General features: G+C 55.8%; 1 protein-coding gene across 3 annotated transcripts; it reads right to left on the minus strand.

The window, feature by feature from the left end:
- Positions 1-430: 430 nt before the first annotated feature.
- On the minus strand, positions 431-17,443 carry RAB35 (RAB35, member RAS oncogene family). 3 transcript variants are annotated; one of them, XM_077875894.1, is made up of 6 exons: positions 17,251-17,439; positions 11,645-11,695; positions 8,808-8,931; positions 4,349-4,473; positions 4,132-4,256; positions 431-2,782 (listed from the first exon to the last, which is right to left on the minus strand). In XM_077875894.1, exons 1-6 carry the CDS (start codon positions 17,300-17,302, stop codon positions 2,654-2,656), a joined length of 606 nt encoding a protein of 201 aa, XP_077732020.1. In that variant the 5' UTR covers positions 17,303-17,439; the 3' UTR covers positions 431-2,653. The 3 variants fall into 3 exon arrangements, with proteins under 3 accessions (XP_077732020.1, XP_077732022.1, XP_077732021.1); XM_077875896.1 differs by lacking the exon at positions 4,132-4,256 and having other exon boundaries at positions 17,251-17,443; XM_077875895.1 differs by lacking the exons at positions 11,645-11,695; positions 17,251-17,439 and adding an exon at positions 10,091-10,203.
- Between the last annotated feature and the right edge of the window lie 1,380 nt (positions 17,444-18,823).

The raw sequence follows: 18,823 nt of genomic DNA on the forward strand, positions 1-18,823 counted from the left end.
ACACCCACCCTGGCCCTGGGCGCCCTGCCAGGGCCACAGCTGCCCAACTACAGGCCAGCCCTGCCAGTGCCGCTCCCCAAGCTTGAGCAGGCCCCACAGCTTGGCAGACTTTGAGCCAGAAAGAAATCACTGCAGGCAAAGCTTCCACTGCATCCTTCCGGGCATGCAGAGAATAAACACGGCGCTTCCCCCTGGCATCTTCCCACGCGTGCTCCCAACCTATGCATCCAACCAGGGGCGGGGTTGCGGGGGCCTCAACCTGGGCCAGCCTTCTGTGGAGAAAACACGTTTGGCTTCTCCAAGTGTCCCTGGGCTTCAACAGGCACCTGTGCTGGACTCAGACCAGAACAAACAAGTGCTGGACACAGTGGGTGGGAGGAAGGCAGGCCCACCCAGAGCACAGCTGGAGGAAACAGACCCTGGAAGAAAATTTGGCAGCTTGAACCTTTATTTTTAGTATTTTTTTAAAAAGCATAATTAGAAACTTTCAATACAGAAATAATCCTAGCAAACCATTTAAAAGTTTTGTTGTTCGACAGGAATTTCACATCAGGTCCACCAGGACGTCAGCCCAGCCCTGTGAGTCCCCCACCCCCACCCCCACCCTTCATGCGTGTAACACTCAGTGGGACAGACACTGTCGTCACCAAAATCACCCCACCACCTGGGTCTGGACATCCAGTTGCCAGACCCATAGTGTCTTCTAGCCTGGGCTGGAAACTTCCAGGACCCCTTCTCCCCTTATTGCTTGAATTTGCAAGCACTGCCACACTGATGTCACGTGAATGCTGAGTTGAGTACGCCGCCCACCCCAGGAGTCTCGAGCTCTCTGCGTCCTACACAGGCCTACGGTCACCCAGCACAGCCCTGAGGATGGAGAAACCACACTTTTGCTCCTGGCCCCCAACCAGTCAGAAAATGCCTGTCGGCTGGCCCCATGGCCACCCTCCACAGCACTGCTTCCCAGGCTCAGAGCTCCCCCACCTCTCCAGGTGGCTCTAGTGAAGGCCGGCTCACAGAGAACCACAGGCTTTTGGCAGTCTGGGGAAGTGGAGAGACAGGTCAGAAGAAACCCCCAGTTTTTATTGATTAAAAACCCATCAACAATGTTAACAGGGAAAATCTGCAGTGTGAACTGTAACGTGATTGTCCAATCAGGGCTTTGCCTGGAAATCGCCTAGGAAAGGAAATCTAAAACATCATGGTGTTGAAATAAATTATTCCCAGGTTACATGATCCTTTTAGGGGAAAGGTGAATGGTGGAAGTGTCCCGAGGGGGGACAGTAATCCAGTACAGATGACCCTGGTTTCTTCCCCCAGGGGACCAGGGATAGAGCTGGCTGGCTCCTGGCCCCGGCCACCATTCCTTCCCACCCCCTAAGAAATCCTCCTGCTGCCTTTGTACTAAAAAAGTTCTGTCGGTGATCCAAAGCTGCTTGCCGTCCAACTCCGAGGTGGCGTCCCCATGGTCCAGCACCAGCACCCACTCCTCACATTCAGAGGGACCTGGTGCCACAACGGAGACCCAGGAACTCCGGGGAAAGCCCTCTGCTGACACAGATGAGGGTGGGAGGCCCGCTCTCCTTCCCCACCAAGAAATGGCCAGGAGAAGGCAGGGCTGCTCTGCCAAGAGCCCAGCCCCACAATGGCAGGAAGCCATTCGATTTTTCTAAAAACACGGACCCAAAGTGAGGAGGCCACAACTTTTGCTGCTGTGCCAACCAAACCTCAGGAAGAGAAAGTGTAAGGAACTTAATTCATTTGATTTGGCTTCATTTTATGTTAAAATAATGTTCCTCAGTGCCCCTACAAGCCCCATCCCTACACAAACACACCCCTACCTTTCTGTGGGAACTGAAACAGGTTGGTATAAATTAAAAGCCAAGGTTTCCCTGGGTTGTAGTTCAGAGGCATCTAGAAGGCAGGACAAGAAATCTGGTGACCAGAAGGCAGGAGCAAGTCTTTCTGCAAGCCAAAAGGCTAGACCTCTAATGGGAAGCCCCAGGCCTACCTCAAGGCCAGGTTTCCCCCAGCTGCCAGGATGGTGACGTGGGCAGGGGACAGGGAAGGGTGGGGAGGGAAGGGAGCTGGACTCGGAAGACACACAGCACAGGCCCCGGAGAGAGGCGAGACCCTACGTGCCAGGAGAGGAAGCCGACAGCCTGTAGGAGAGAACAAGAAACGTGGAAGGCCCACTCCACCAGCCCAGGTTGACAAAAGATGTGGCTAGAACTCGATCCTGTCTCCTCAGGAAGCTGCTGGCAGTAAGATGGGGCGGGGTGGGGAGGGTCTACTGCAGCAGGCTGGCATTAAGGAGGCAAAAGCCAGAGCAGGACGAGGGTGATGCGGCTGGTTAAAGCAATATACATTATGTACAAACTCTGGTTAATCAGTCCGCTCGGCTGGCAGCGTCCTCGCCGGGCCCGGGTGCCTTGGCCGGGGGCAGGGGCACCAGAAGGGAAGGGCAGGTCGTCCAACACCTTCTTGGCACTCAAAGGGGGAGGGGAGGAAGTGCCGATGGCGCCTCCCGATACAAAAACGTGGAGAGAATTCTTTAAATAACGGCACGAAACTGAGACTGTCCCCGAGGAGCCCCGCGGGCCTCGGGCCGGGGAGTGGCCGCAGTGCAGTCTCTGCAGTGGGCTGGGGGGCATTAGCAGCAGCGTTTCTTTCGTTTACTGTTCTTCGTGAGCTTCACCACGTCGTTCTGTTGTTGCTGCTGCTGTTTGGCTAAGTTGTCTTTCTTTGCTCGGAGGACCAGCTCTGTGATGCAGTTGAACATCTGTGAGGACGAAGGAGGTGAGGTGGCCTCAGACCCAGCTCAGAGTCTCTGCTGGCCGCCACGGCCGCCTCCCCGGGCCCCGTGTCCCATTTGCTATTTCTACTCGTGAGAGGGTTTTGCATGTATGTTCTCAAACCCTTTCCAAAAAAAAGTCAAAAAAGAACATCAAAGCTCCATGAGCTGTGTCTTAGAGAAATCAATCTCAGGGATTTTCCAGTCTTTCTTTTAAAAAGAGAAAAAGAACCTCTCCAGCTGGAATCTTCAGACAAGATAAAGGTGCCCCTGATCTGGTGACAGGCCAGAGGGACCCCACAGCCTGCCCACTTCATGCCATGTCACCACATGTCCTGCGTAGAACATGGGTCCCCAGACCCTACCCCAAGATGTCCTTGTGGTGCCAGGATCCAATGGGACTCCACCTGCCAACCCACAGGCCTCTCCTCCACTGTGCCAGGAAAGGTGTCAAGCACTTGACGTAATTTGCTCCACTTACCCCTCACGACCCAGGAGGCAGGGGTGCTCACCCTACCCCGATCTAAGGAAGGAACAGGTGCAACCTAGAGAGGTTAAGTCACCACCTCAGGTCACACAGAAAGGCCTGTACTGTGATCCCAACCTGACTCTGAGGCACCCGGGCTCCCTGCCATGATGCAGTCGGGTGTCCAGGACACACGAGGGGGATCCTGGCTTCCCTGGGTCTCCAGATTCCACACACTGTGGGACAGGACTCGCCCAAAGCTACGAGCATGGCCGCCTGGGCTTGTGGCCAAAAGTCCCACTTTTCTCCCACAGACTCCCAGCTATTTTCCAGCAGGCCGAGTGGAAGGGAAGCTGCCCCTGGCCGGAGGCTCAGCTGCTCCACGGGGGACGGGTCTCCCCAAGAGCCTCTGGGGCCTCGCAGCAAGTGCCCACCTGAACTCTTGAGGCCACAGGAAAGCAACCAGCTGTCTGCAGGGGCCCCAAGGAAAGCCCAGAGAGCAGGAAGGCCTGGGGCCGGGGTGGGCAGTGTGGCTGAAGGCTGAGCGGGAACCCTGCATAGCTGGGCTACAGAGTCTCCATTTGACCTGGCTTCTTACAAGCTGGGTGATAGTCCTCACTCCAGAACCTCAATTTCCCATATAAAACATGGAGGTGACTTAGAGGACGGCTGAGATGTGAGCTAGCGCCCGTTAAGGGCCTAGCACGATGCCTGGCTCTCAACAGGCACCGAGAAATGGCAGTTACTAAGAGGTTTCCTGTCAGCCCTCTGGGCACTCTGGGCAGGCTAGAGGCGGGGAGAGGGGGGCTGTGGTGGTTGCACGGAGTGGGCCCCGCTCCCTCCCTGCCCCCACTCTGGGCCCTCACCTCACCTCTTCCACATTGACGTTTTCCTTGGCGCTGGTCTCAAACAGCTGAATCCCCATCTGCCCTGCGAATTTGTAGGCATCTTCTGTTTCCACCACCTTTCGCTCGGGGTCATCATTCTTGTTCCCCACTTAAAGGCAAAAAGCAAAGTCAGCCCAGCCCTGCGGGAGCACCCCCCTCCCACCCTCCAGGCCAGCGTCCCCACAGGGGGTCCAGCCTCACCTAATATTCGGCACACATCATCACAGTTTTGGTTGATTTCATGAAGCCACCGCTTGACGTTGACAAAGGACTCGGCACTGGTGACATCATAAACCACGATGACCCCGTGGGTCCCCCGATAATACCTGGAGGGTCAGGATCTGTGTCAGAGCTTCAGCCTGGACAAGAGTAGCCCCTTCACTAAGACACAGCCTGCCCACATCCGGACAGCAGCCAGGGAAATGGTGATGGGGCGAAAGCTCTCCTGCAAGACACCCAGCATCTGTCCACCTGACCCCGGCTGGACATACCGGAACCAGGCCCCAGCCCAGCACTCAAGAGCACTGCTGCTCACGCTCATGCCCAAGGCACCAGTGAACGAGGAGCCGCCTTTGAGGCGGTCAGTCAAGTTGTTCAAGTCTGCCACTAACTCAAAACTTCTTTGAAGTTCTTGTTTTGTTTAAAATGCAAGTAATTTTTGTATTTGATGCTATATTCTCACTGTCTTTGTTTTACCATTCAAAGATTTTTCTCTCCTCCAGCCAGGCTTTATAAAATGCCATTCCAAGAAGACACACCATTTGAGAAGCCCCGCCAACGTCTCATTCACTCCTCTGGGGGCAGGTGGACACCTCCCTTCCGCCATTCTGGGCTCATCCACGCCGGTGGCAGAGAGAGCATGAAAATGGTGTGGGGCATCCAGTCCCAGCCAGGAAGGTGTCCCAGATGTGCCACCGTCCAAACGTGCAGACCCTATGGCGTGAGGTCAGCCAGAAGGTCTGGAAGGCAGGAAGATGTAAACGTTCCCCTCCAGACACCGTGACCCCACTCATTTACAGTTCAGAGGGACAGCTGGAGGACATCGACCCCACGCACCCCGCCCGCCCCTTAGGTTTAGCAGGGCTGAGCACTACTGGGCCCTCAAGCCTGTGGGGGAACAGCCCCTCCGCACCAGAGCCTTAGTGAGGATGGAGCCGGGGAGGCCGTGGGTGCAGCCGTCTTCTCACCACTAGCTCGTCGGCGCTCTGGCCACTCTTGCTTTCTACACCCAGTCACAGGACAAAGGCTACCGGGCACCATCTCTGCAAGGCGGTGGGAGCCCAGGAAGGTTACTGCAACGCACCTCAGCGCATCTCCTTCCTCAGCTATTAAACGGATGTATCAGTCCTAGCTTTGGGGACAGTTGCGAGGAATAAAGAAGATAACTTATGTTTTCACAAGGGCCAGGGGGTTGTCAACCGTCAAGGAATGGTGGCTCTCTACCGTTATTAATATTCCTTCAGTGACAAGCCGGGGCCTCTGACACCAGTGGAAGAAAACCAAGGGACGGCATCAAGGCAGCTTTCCCAAGCCAGCTGTCAGGGCTGCGGGCAGAAGCAGCCCGTGCCGTGCCCAGGGGCCTAGCCCAGCTGGTGTCCCCTACCCCGTCTCTCTGCCCCTCAGAAGCCCGCTGGGGTCCCAGGGGCTTCATTCTGCCCTGGCTCTGCCTGCCGGGGACATGGTGTCCCTGCCCTGGGAGCCCAGACTGTCAAGCTGTGCAGGTGCCAGGCCCTCAGAACCAGCTGCTGCCCAGAGCACCAGGTCATCACCCAACTGGGCAGGAGTGCACACCAGGACCAGGACAAGTGACTGTCCCCTGCTGGCAAAGGTAGTGCAGGCAGAGGCACACATCACCAAGCTCTCCTATGTTGAAGACCATTGAGAATGCCAAGAAGTGCTGAAAGGGACTTCACCAGAGAGCGAGAATAGTTTGAGGACAAGACCGGGGGCTCAGAGCTCTGACAAGGGGGTCACTGGTGCTTCTGGGCCTCCTGTCACCGCCGCCACCAGTAATCACACACACTCACCTGTGCTCAGCTCTGTGCCCGGCACAGCGCCCAGCACTTCATATCCACTGCCTGTTCATCTGAAGCAACCTGCTATGACGGACACGAAGGTCGCCATTTCAACAGTGAGGACATGAGGCTGAAGGGAGTGACTGTGCTGAAGTCACAATGTCTGGGTCTGACTCCCAGGCCAGGGCCAAGGCTCCAAGGGGCTTCCCTTGCCCACCATCTGGCACCTCGTTCCTCCCTCTTCCCCAACCTGCACCCCAGCCACGCCTCTCAGGGGCAGCAAACCCCAGCTACAGAGAAGAAACAGGGTGACAACAGGGCAGGATGCAGTTTTAGTTTCTCTTTTAATGCCCTGAATCACAAAAGGCCATACTACTCCACCCCGACTGCCCCAACCCCTGAGAACAACTCCTAAACTCTTTCAAGACTCCCTTCCTCACCAGCCGCCCACACAGGACGTCAAGTCTTTCCATGGCCCCTCGCATGGCGTGTGCAGTGCCTCCTGCCTCATGAAGCACAGAGCGGGGACCCACAAGATGGAGCTTCCTCAGCTTCCCCAAGACAGGCAAGATGGCCAGCAAAGGCTGAGCCGGTGCCCACAGACCCCCACTGTGCAGCATGCCCCCTCCTCGAGCACCCCAAACACACACATATTGCCCTCAGGTAGCTGAGCTGTTCCAGTGTCCCCAAAAGAATGAAGGAGGTGCTTCACCCTCTTCCCACCCTGCTCCTAAAGGAGCTGACCTCAAGGTGGCCACGGGCTCCTCTGCACCCCAACAAACCGCCCTGCAAAAAGCCCTTTTCATGGCCATGGACCCAGTATGCTCAGCCACCCTGAATGCCCTGAGTGGTTTTAGGCCACAGGAGACACCAGAGCATCAGCCTCGGCCCCAGTCTCTCAAGGTGGGGACTACAGAGAGCAGAAGGCTGAACCAGAAGGCAAGAGCTTTGGCATCAAACGAACCTGAATTCAACATGTAACTTACAGACCAAACTAAGTCACTTTACCCTCTCTCCATAATTTTCTCCTCAATTTTCTCATCCATAAAATGGAAATAATCACAGGACTCTTTATCTGGGATTCAGTGAAACAAACAGGTAAAATCGTCAGTGACAGTCGCAGCTCAGAGGAAGGACGTCTGGGGTCAGTGTCCAGACCTGACACAGATGAGAGGTCTTGTTCAGGTCTGGATGCTTGCGCTGCCCGTGACGTCCGTCCTCCCGCAAGGAGCCTCTGAGCAGCTGCCCTCCCCAAGGACTTGCTGGCAGCTGCTAAGACACAAAAGGACTCAGGGAGCTCATCAGCAAGAAGCCACGGAGAGCTGCACTGGGCAGCCCCCAAGCGTGGGGACCCACAGAGTTCAGGGAAGCACAGGCCACGGCACAAACGTGCTCCCCACAGCTGACCCAGTGACAGAAGTCTCTCCCGCTCAGGGGCTGCTCAGGCTCCAGCCGCTTGAACCAGGGCAGCTCTGGCCTCACCCCTCTCCTTGCACGGCAGCACCCCCAATAACATCCCCCAATACTCCCAGCCACCACTGTAGGGGCTTCTCACCCCTCAGCAGATCCTCACAAGCCACAGGATGGGCAGCCAGCCTGGGGTCTGTCCCATTTCCATGCCGAAATTTCCACGCCACTTCCCCAAGAGCCTCCAGTCACACAGGAACTTCTGGGGGGAGGCAAAGGAGAGGCCTACCAAAGCAGCAACTACTGCAGGCCAGACACTGACTCCTAGTCTGCACCCGCCACAGTGTGGAGCTCAGGCTTTGCTACTCACTGGGAGGACCCCTCTCAGAAGTCCCCCCCACCTGTAAAATGGGGAAAATAATAGTTCCAACTGCAGAGCTTAATGAGATCATCTGTGTGAAGCACCTGGCACAGAGGACTGAGCATTAAAGCAAATCCTAAGGAGAAACCCTCTGGAAAACCGAAGCACAGAGAATTTAGGCAACCGCCCAAGGTCACACAGTAGAACAGACATATAAATTCTAAGCTGTCTGCCTTCAAAGCCCTCCTCTTTCCTGGAAGCTTCTCTATTAACAGCACAGGAACCAAGAGCCCCTCCCCAGGACTCCTGCTCTCTGGGGCTCCAGCGGGGCTCCCCCATTTACAGCTGAAGACCACAAAGATGCTGGAACAACAAAGGAGGGCAGCCCACAGGGTGAGCCAGGTTCTGGGTAAATGGCTTTGGGGAGGCAGAGGAGAGGCCTCCCAATGGCCTCCTATGTACCAGTACTCCTTCCTAGCCTCTCAAAGGAGAGAAGCCGCCTCCAGGTGACAGGAGCCTGCACGCCAACCCTGGCTGTCGCAGCTGGCCCCTAACAAGAAGCACTCACCAAGTATGTGACCATCTAGGTAGGCAGCATCACCATGCTCCCATTTGCCTACAAAGGAACTGAAGGCTAGAGGGGAACTGAAGACTGACTCGTACTCTCCTGCCAGGCACCCCGCCACTGGCCCCTGTGGGCTGCAGCCTACCTCATCACCTCCTCCTCTCACACAACACCAGCTACTGTGGCAAGGAGTGCCTCTCCTGACGGCTCAGGGGCCCACCCCAGGGACATTGCTATGACTTGGGACCCCCGACACTGCATCCAAATGTAGGTGGCAAGGGGTCAGAATGGGAGTGGGCCAGCCTGACTCACGTGGAAGTGATGGTGCGGAAGCGCTCCTGCCCGGCCGTGTCCCAGATCTGCAGCTTCACTTTCTCCCCATTGATCTCCACAGTCCGAATCTTGAAATCCACTCCGATTGTGGTGATGTAGCTGCCTGCGCGCACACACACACGCACACACATGCACGCACACACACATGCACACACATACATACACACATTAGCAAGGCCGCCAGGGCGCCCCGATCGGACGCATCTGCACCCGCACAGGTGACCCCAGCCTCTGCCATCCCTCCCCACTCACTCTTTGCACCCAGCAAGTTCGAGGTCCCAGGGACACAGTCCTGAGCAAGAAAGACAAGGTCCACACCCCAGTGGTGCCCGCAGTGGAGGTGAGGGTGAGACAGGACACAATGACACAAAGTGATAAAGACCACAATTTCAGGAGTGAGATGCACCACAAAGGAAATTAAACCAGGTTGAGACAGGGGAGGGGACAGGCTCCTTTCGTTAGAAGGGCCAGGGCAGATGTGTCAGCAGTGGCCTGAGTCCTGGGGTCCCCCAGCACACAGTGTGGGGGTTTGCTTCCTGGGCTACACCCAACACTGTAATGACCCACAACGTTTACTTCCTAACACACAGGTCACAACTTGTATTTTGGAAAACACTGCTCCGGGAAGAGGAGATGATAGCAAAAATAGCAATGGGGGAGGCTGAGGGGGGTGGGGGGTGGCGGTCATGTGAGGTCAAGCATGCGGTGGGAGGCAGATGGGGGGGGCCCGAGGCCAGGTCTCAGGGCCTTTGTACCATTTTGGCAAGCTTGTTTCTCTGGTTGTGGCAGAGTGGCAGTGAAGGGTCTGAATCAGAGCCTGAGCTGTGCTGTAAACAGTTCGCTCGGGCATCTGTGTGAAAGACGGAAGAGAAGATCTAGCCGATGTCCTAGTCCTGCCCAGGCTGACCAACAACTCCTGTTCCCGCTGTTTGGGGCTTACTGTGTAACGAGAACACAGTGCTGCAGAAACACACAGCCCTCCTGACCATACGGAGTGTATGGAGGGCTCAAAGTTCACAGAAGGGTGGAGATCCAGGAAGGCTCTGGGGAGGAAGTCACACGTGGGCCTCACTTGAAAGAACAGGTACCGTTTCCAAGGCCGAGAGAAGGCAGGGGGCGCAGAGCTACCAGCCTCTAGTAGGTGGGGCCCCGGGCTGCAGCTCAACATCCTTACATGCACAGCAGCCCCTTCCACAAGGAAGCATGGGGCCCCAGCGTCCGTGATGACCACATGGAGAAACTCTGATATAAACTCCACTCACGTGAGGAGGCCTTGGAGGTCTGTACTGACAAGGTGAACCGAGCTTCAGGTACAGGGTGGGCAGAAGCTGCCATGACGTGTCAGGCCAGAACCTACGACGGTCTCCACTAAGACACTGGCGGTAGGGACGGAAAGGAGAGAGAGCACATGGGGAGACCAGAGCTGGAAGCCACTGGGGCGAGGAACACGAGGGACACCAGGAGGAAGAGCGGGGATCCCGAGTCTGAGGAAGCTGCCCAGTAGTTACCACCCCTGAACAGAACAGAATAGCAACAAGCCCTAGCTGCCACTTCTGACCTGGGCCGGTTCACTCCTCCTTAGGCAACCTGGTGGTCCCCCGCTCCCAGGAAGTCACCATATTGATGCCGAATTTAGGGCGGACACCCAATTGGCATAGCGCACTACAGCCCAGAACTCTTGGGCCCATCGATCCTCCTGCCTCAGCCTCCCGAGTAGCTGGAACTACAGGCGCGCGCCACTGCGCCCAGCTGGCTGCCACTTCTGAAGGGACTCCTTCGCCCAGGCAAGAGAACACGGGCATCTCCGGTAATGCTCGCAATAACCCTACGCTGAGTGGTCCCATTTTCCAAATAGGCTGAGGCTTAGCCATGCTCAGGGGCACAGGGGACAGACAATTCTTTCCGCCATCACACCACCAGTGGCCCACTTCACCAAGAGGGAAGTGTTCGCCATGTAACTGCTTCCTAACTCTAGCTCGATGGTCAAGCATAGCACACGGAATCCCGATGACAGAGTCACATTTGGTCCTTGATCAGAGAGGCCAAGCCAACTCAAAGCCTCTACTATGAACCTGATGTATTCAACAAACAAAAACAGGTCCAACTTTACCGGGGATCAGGAAAATGCAAATTTATATGATAGCACTTTCTGCCTATCGGCTTAGCAAACGTGAAGACTAAGACACAGCATGGATCAGAGTTGACAAGGAGCACTTCTGAGCCCTTCAGTGGGAGTGTCACTTAGCACAGCTTCTTTGAAAGGCAAGTCGGCAGTTTCAAATGCATTTACCCCCTGACCTAGTAACTCCACTTCTATACAAAGATAAACATAAGACGCATCCCAAATAATGCATAACTTAAAATAGAAGCAGCCAGAAAGCACGCACATATCGAGAGCAATGCTGGTAAATGATGCAGATCAGAACCAGAGGTCTGCTAGAGATGGGGAAGGATGGTCCGTGATGTGCTGAGGGGAAGGCCAGTTGCCAACCCACTGCATGTGGAGTTGAAAAAACCAGGAGCCACGCACTGCGCCGAACAGTGGCCACAAAGGCACCAGAGTAGGAGCAGGTGAAGGGACAGGTTTCTCTCTCCACCTCGGAGTCTGCCTGTCTGAAATTCTACCCAGGCATGTACTAACTCGTAATATTTTAAGGAAGGGAAAAAAAGTTAACAATGGGGCACAGAAAGTCTCCGGGTAGAAAAAGGGATGGGCCTACCAAAGGATTTTTTAAATAAGACAGACATCAGGCAAAGGCACCAGGTAAAGGGATCTCAAACCCAAGAGCCCAGCAGCACCCCCGGGGCACACTCACCTGAGAAAGTGTTGTCTGCAAAACGTAACAGTAAGCTGCTCTTGCCCACACCTGCAGGAAAGAAAGCAGGAGATGAGAGGGGCCACGGGTCCCTCCCTCTCACCCTGTCCTCCAGGGAGATGGCACCCAAATGCTAACTCTTAAGAAGCTCAGCAGACCCATCTCCCACCTCAATGCTGCTTATCTCCCCGACCGGCCATATGCTGAGAGCATCTCTCCAACCCAGTGTCTGACCTTTGCCTCTGTCCCGAAGGGAGAGAAGTTGCCCCCGAGTCCTGCATGATGAGATGAGAAAGGGGCTCGTGGCCCTATGCTGAGGAGACCCAGAGGGAGACACCAGATGACAGAAAAAAAAGCAGGGGGAAGGTAAACCAAATGATATGGATTCCAAAGCATGTCTAAAACACACAGTCCTGGGGATCCCTGGGTGGCTCAGCAGTTTGACACCTGCCTTCGGCCCAGGGCGTGATCCTAGAGTCCTGGGACCAAGTCCCATGTCAGGCTCCCTGCGTGGGGCCTGCCTTCTGCCTGTGTCTCTGCCTGTGTCTCTGCCCCCGCCCCCCTCCTCTGTGTCTCTCATGAATAAAAATCTTTAAAAAATAAATAAATAAATAATAAAACACACAGTTCCTAGAAAAGTGTACACCATGTGTGGAGCTGCAGTCTGTGTACAGCATCACACGAGGAACTGTGGACCTGGAAGAGACTCTTGATCAAGGCCATTTTGCAGGTGAGAAAACTGAGGCCCAGACAACACAAACCAACTGACAGCCATCTTCCCCCTGCCAATGTCACTGCCAGCTGGGTTGGTGAGGAGGGGCTGTCTGCCTTACATCTGTCAGCCCAACAGCTCACATGTGCTCAGACGACTTCACTTACCACGGCACCCCCTGACACAACCTGACCCAAGGATGAGCAGAACCCTATAAGCTTGGCTTCTCTTTACCTCCAGACTAGCAGCTTCAGCCGGGGCCCCTGCCTTGTTTCCCCCGTCCCATCCCCTATCCTTGCCAGCCCTAAGGCCAACTGGGTGACCCAACCACAGAAGGAAAGAATCTGTACACACAGAGCTGTGTGTGTGGCAGGCACCTGAGCTCTATGGGAGGCTGAGCAGCTGGCCTTCGGGCCCTCGGCAGGGAAGCGTGGGGCTGAGCTGTGAATCCAGGGCGGTCTACCCCAGGGCTCTACAGCTCTCTCCAGTACATACTGCGAGGGGAGTCTTCCTGTGTCTGTTTCAGGAAGTGGAATAAAAGATGCCGAAAGGGCTCCTCATCTCACTCCTGTTAGATTCAGAGCAGCAGTGCTACCACTGCTAGACGTGAGATCTTAAACTGGGGTCTCAAGAGCCTCCAAGCTAAGTGCAAATTTGTGGGGAGAAGCCCACAAGGTACATGAGCTCCTGAAAGGGCGCTATGACCGCCCCCTTCCCCTGCTGTTTCTCTAAACCTGACCAATCCCAGACACCCTCTCTGGCCAGTCCTCTCTGAGAATCTCTTCCGGGGACTTCTCCAATGAGTGAGCTGTGTGGGGATAACCCAGAAGAACTTGCTTCATGGAGTGAACCTGGGGCTTACTCCCCCAACACAGGCTGGGGTGCGGCTCTGGGCAGACGGGTGCTGCGCCCACAGTACCTGCAAGCTCTTGCTCAGAGGCACTTCCTCATTGCCGCCTCTGCGAGGCTTCCTGCCGAGTGAAGGAGAGCCCAGGCCCTGGGCTGGGTCCCTCACAGCGCTCTGCCCAGTGCCAACACCCCATCGGGCCTACCGGCTCCTTGGCTTCCTCCTGGAGCCTTCTGGGTCCGCTTACTCAGCTAAAAGCTGTGTCTGGGCCACTAGTTGGGAGTTCCCCTAGGAAGGAGATCGCGCCTTCCTCACCCTGGACATTTACAGTGCTGGGAGCTGGGCCCGGCACTTAGGAGACACCAGCAAAACACGGTTTAATGAATTTAGGACAACACAAATCACATTGACAGCTATGCCATCTAATGCTATGACCGCGGCATTCACAGAAGCCAAAACAGTAGTTTTCAAACTTTCAGGGAGCAGCACAGTCCTTCTTTAAAATTAAATTTTATCTGAATCCCATAGATCTAAAACAGGTAAGGGGGGTGCGCCTGGGTCAGTTAAGTGTCTAACTCTTGATTTCAGCTCAGGTCATGATCTCAGGATGAGACTGAGCCCTGTATTGCTGGGTGTGGAACCTACTTAGGATTCTCTCTCTCCCTCTGCCCCCTCCCTCCCCGACTGCTCTCTCTCACTCTAAAAATACATAAAATAAAAAATAAGAGGTAAGGGGGAGGTGTTTTCTCTGCACGAAGCAATGAAGCAGCAGTGTGCCCTCCAACCTGGCCTCTCCGAGTCCCCTCCCTCACCCCGCTGCTCTGCAGAGCTGCTGAAAACCACCAGGCTGCAGAGAGACCACTACAGCCACCACAGTAACTGTTGCTCTGACCTGACACCAACCTCCGGCACTGCTCTTTCCTTTGAAAGGAAGAGAAGCCCACCCTGAGACATGACATCTCCCAAATATCCTTGGAAGAGGCCTCCTCAGGAAAACAAGCTGCTTCCATTTATCCCACAGCACTGGCCTAAGAGAGGAAGTGATAGGTACCAATCTACCTTTACCACAGCTGAAGTCAAAGGCTTTGCAAGGGCCATACGTAGCATGAAACCCAACTAGTCCAGCCCCGTCACCTTCTACCCAGCAAAGAGTATAGGCCCCGGCACCCAAGGCCTCCTGGCAGCCAGGAGACAGATTTACCCACAAACACCACGCATGCCCCTCTCAGCCATCACCGCTCTCCCCTGCTCCCTGCTTCTTGGCCTACACAGGTGCTCTGGTCCTCAAAAAGCCCCCACAAAAGTCCCCACCCCGGCCCGGCTCCTCCCCTGGGCTATAGTTAGTCCCTCACTCATCTGGACTTCAGTTCTAGACTGCTGAAGACCCTTAGACCTTTGAGTAAAGCATTTGCAATTTTAATCCTGGCTCAGCCACCCATTCACTGTACAACCTCAGACAAGTCACTTCCTCTCTCAGAGCCTCAGCTCACTCATCGGTAAAGTGAAAGGCTTTAACTAGTTCTCTGATGGCCACTCCAATCTCCAGGTTCTAAGAATAAGGATGGCTGGCCCCAGAGATCAGATGAAATGCTGTTATAACCGAGCTAATGTCAGAAGAGCACAGGAGAAAGTAGAGAACTTTAGCCATAAGGAAGAGCTGCAAAAGCTGAGGGAACGTGTTCCAGAAGCTTGTACAATGTGGCAGAGTGGGAAGAACTCTAGATTCATAAAGAAAGAAACGAATATTCATTGAGGGCCCCCCTTCGCCAGGCCTGACACCAGCTGCTCACGCATAGCACCAATGTGCATTAACCCCAAGCTTTACCTGGGATGAGCTGTATGACTTTGGGCAAGTCAGTCAGCTCCTCTGAGCCTCAGTTTCCTTTTTGACAAAATGCACAGGCAGCAGGTGAGAATCAGAGGAGAGCGTCTGTGAAATTATTTGAAAAACCTTCAGAAAGCCTCCACGTAAGGAGCCAGTCCAGGGCAGTGTCCGACGTTTGCCTCCTCGCTCAGCTGCCAAGTTTGGTCTGAGCTTCCTGGCTACCATCTCCCAGTCTCACGAGGGTCCAGCTGACTCCTGCACCCGATGTGGTTCTACAAGTGCAGACTGAACTAGGAGCCAGCCACGGAACTTAACAAGTCTTCTCCCACACCTGACTTCCCAGTGAGAAATCAATATACCAGGCAAAACAGACTTTGAGAAGGCGGGGGCGGGGGGGTGGGGGTGGGGGGGTGGACCAGAACCATCCCCTGGGTTTTACAGAGGAGAAAAGCCAACAAGCTGCATCTCCTTGCAGAGTTTATGCTTTTCAGTTTTGGATATCAACACACAAAGCCCTAGATGTCTTGCAGAGGGCTAAGGACCCTGACCTTGGTGGGCTTACTTTAACTCCAAAAGGAGAGAAACTACCCTAATGTCAAGTCCCTGGGAACCATGGCCGGGGCTAAAATCAAATCCTATAAAGGCCTAAGTCTTGGGACACTGAGGAATGCCAGAGTCCACCCTCCAAGGGTCCACCACCTCCACCAAACACAGCTTGTCTGGTTTTCTTTCATTCAAACCACAACGAATCCACCCTCCACCCATCTAACTCCTTCCTTGACCACAGCTACTCTGCATCTCCCTCGTCGGCCCCTAACTTTTCCCCTTACCTCTCCCTTCTACCAGGAACCGCAGAAACCTCAGCCGTCCTTCACCGGATCCAAACCACCAACCACATCCCAATCTAGCTTCACAGTTGAGACCAAAACCCACTCACTTCCATGGCCATCACCCAACACTCCATCAGGGTCTTACAACCCCTGTGATTGGTCCCTTCTTTCCTTAACAATCCATGGGCTCCACCACCAACCTGGCCTTCAGTCCTGTGACTGCCTTGCCCATACTCAACTCAGGTCTGGTCTATAAACGTGGCATGCTCCCAAGCCTCCTTCCCCATCATATAATCCCAGCACCTCAGCTATGCTCCCATAAACCTCCCAGAGCCTGCCTCCCTGACCTCTTGATCACCTCATAAACCAGCTTACCTGCCACAAACACCTCTAAAACCCTCCACCCTCTCCCAGAAACCAACCTATCTTTTCTAGGGATACTTAACATTCATTCACTCATTCATTCATTAGATGTGTTTTAGGTGCCTACTGGGTGCAGGACACTGCACCAGGCCGTGGAGAAGGTGCAGTGCGCTCAGCTAGGAGCTCTCCCAGGGTGTATATATGGTCAAAGCCCTTTTGTGTTACTGGCTGACCCACCTCCAATACCCGTCTAGGATACCGTAGAGCGAGCACGTACTGAGCACTCACTACGTGTGGGCATGGTCCCAACACTATGTGTGCATTATCTCACTGAATACTCCGTCAGCCCCATAAGGCAGATCCTGCCTACTATTATTCCACTTTGCGGATAGGGAAACAGAACGATACAGATGATAATTCAGCAGGAATGTGCCAGGCCCTGTGCGAGGTAATCCCATGAGACAGGTTCTGGGATTATCTCCATTTGACAGAGGAAGAAACTGAGGTTTACAACGAGCACTAACCACCACATCAATAGCTAGCATCTACCTACGGCTGACTTTACGCCAGGCTGGGCGCTGAACACTTTCCCAGCTTTATCTCATCACAGAGTCATACCACCCAGCCAGGCACGTCCCCACTTCGCAGACGAGGGAACCGAGGCTCAGAAAGGCTAAACAATTTGCCCAAGGTCACGGAGTGAGGAAGCTGGTAGTCCCAGAACTCGAACCCGGGTCTGTCCAACTCCAGACATCGCGGGACTTGACCAAGGTCACACGTGAGGCAGCGGCAGGCGCGGCAGGAGGACCGGGCGCCCCGGCCCGACCCCTGCGCGCCCCGCGCGCCCTGCCCTGCGCTCCGACGCCGGGCGCCCCAACCTCAGCCCCTCGGCGCGCCCCTCGGGCCAGCGGCCGCCCGGCAGCCCCGCCCCGCGCGGGCCGGCACCTCCCCGCCCGCCTGCCCGCCCCGAGGCCCCCGCGGGCCGCGCCCGGCAGGGCCCACGCCGCCTCCGGCCGCCGCGGCCCTCACCGCTGTCGCCGATGATGAGCAGCTTGAAGAGGTGGTCGTAGTCCCGGGCCATGGCGGGCGGGGGAGGCGCGCGCGGGCGGGCGGGGTCGGTGCTGGCCTCGCGATCCGCAGCTCCCTCCCGGCTGCTTCGGCTGCGGCGGATCCACTTCCCGAACAAACAGCCGGAACTGACAGAAACACCTCCCTCCGCTCCCCCCCCCCTCCTCCTCCTCCTCCTCAACAGCCGCCGCCGCTGCCACCGCCTCCCTCCTTCCCGCCCCGCCCCGCTAGTGCGCAGGCGCAGCACTTGACACCGCCTCTGCGCAGCCGCAGCCGCGGCCGGCCGCGCCCTCTCCGCGCTCGCCCGGCGCGCAGGCGCCCAGGAGGATCCCCGCGGGCGCGGGCTCGCCTCGCCTGCGTCTGCCCGGGGGACCTGGGCGCAGCCGCTGGCGGCCGCGGGCGTCGGAGGACGGGGAGGCCGGGAGCGCCGGAGGACGCCGAGAGCGCCGGAGGAGCTCGGCCGTGGCCCGCGACAGCCTGGCTGCCTCATCTTCGAGAGCTGCAGGCGCCGCGGAGACGGAGAGACCGGCGCCCAGTGACCGAGGAGGCGGGGCTACGCCGGGCCCCGGGCCCCGGACTCTCCGCCGCCTCCGGGGCGCTGGTCGCGGGCCGCGGACTGAGCGCCGGGGGCCCCTCGCCGGCCGGCTTGGCAGGGCGGAGTCGCCTGCGGAGCGGAGCGGAGCGAGAGAGGAGTGTGGCCTTTGACCCACACCTCGTGCCGGTGACCGGCGCGGCCCGAGCTGCCTCGGTGGAGGAGCGCGGAGGGCAGCTCCAGAAGCCAGCCGGGGCGAGCGGCGCCCGGAGCCCGGAGCCCGGAGCAGCAGCCCCCTCGGCTGCGGTGTCACACCGCCCGCGCAGCCACATCCCGAAAGCGTGTGGTTAGGAAGACCTGGGCTGCCAAGAACTAAACGGGATTGGGCTTCTCATCAGCTCGTTTTTTCCCCGTTTTAAATTCCCACCTGCCCTAAAAGTGCGACGCTCCCGCTGCCGTTCTGATTAGAGAATTGCAGAGATTTCGAAGTTCCTTATGGCCCCTATCCCTTGCCAGACAAGTACCTGTTGAATATTTCTACTCCTTTCATCATTTTTATTTTGATGTTCTAAAAAGTGATGCTCGTGGCTAAAGAAACCAAATATGCAGAAGCTTACCCAAAAGTACAAGTTACTGTTTTTCCTTCAGACTCACTCCTCACAGGTAACCCTTGTTATTAATTAAGGTCCTTGGACACGTTAAGAGGCTCAAAAATATTTGATGAATGAATTAATTGGTGTCTTTCAATGAATTTCTGTGCCTGTGCAAGCACATATATGTATGAACGTTGGCCTTTTTTACAACATGCCTGAACGTTCTGTCTTTTAACAGTTGCGTGGTATCGTGCGTTGTCATAAGGTTATACTGCAATTTAACCACTCTGCTGTTGGTAAGTCTTCGTGTTATGATTTTTCGTTATAAACAAGGCCGCAGGGAAGATCCCTGAACAGCTCATGGAATATTCAACTCAAGTTTTGAGTTGTTTTTCCAGGAGCTAAGAAT

This window comes from Canis aureus, chromosome 27, assembly GCF_053574225.1.
Source record: "Canis aureus isolate CA01 chromosome 27, VMU_Caureus_v.1.0, whole genome shotgun sequence".
Classification (NCBI taxonomy): domain Eukaryota; kingdom Metazoa; phylum Chordata; class Mammalia; order Carnivora; family Canidae; genus Canis; species Canis aureus.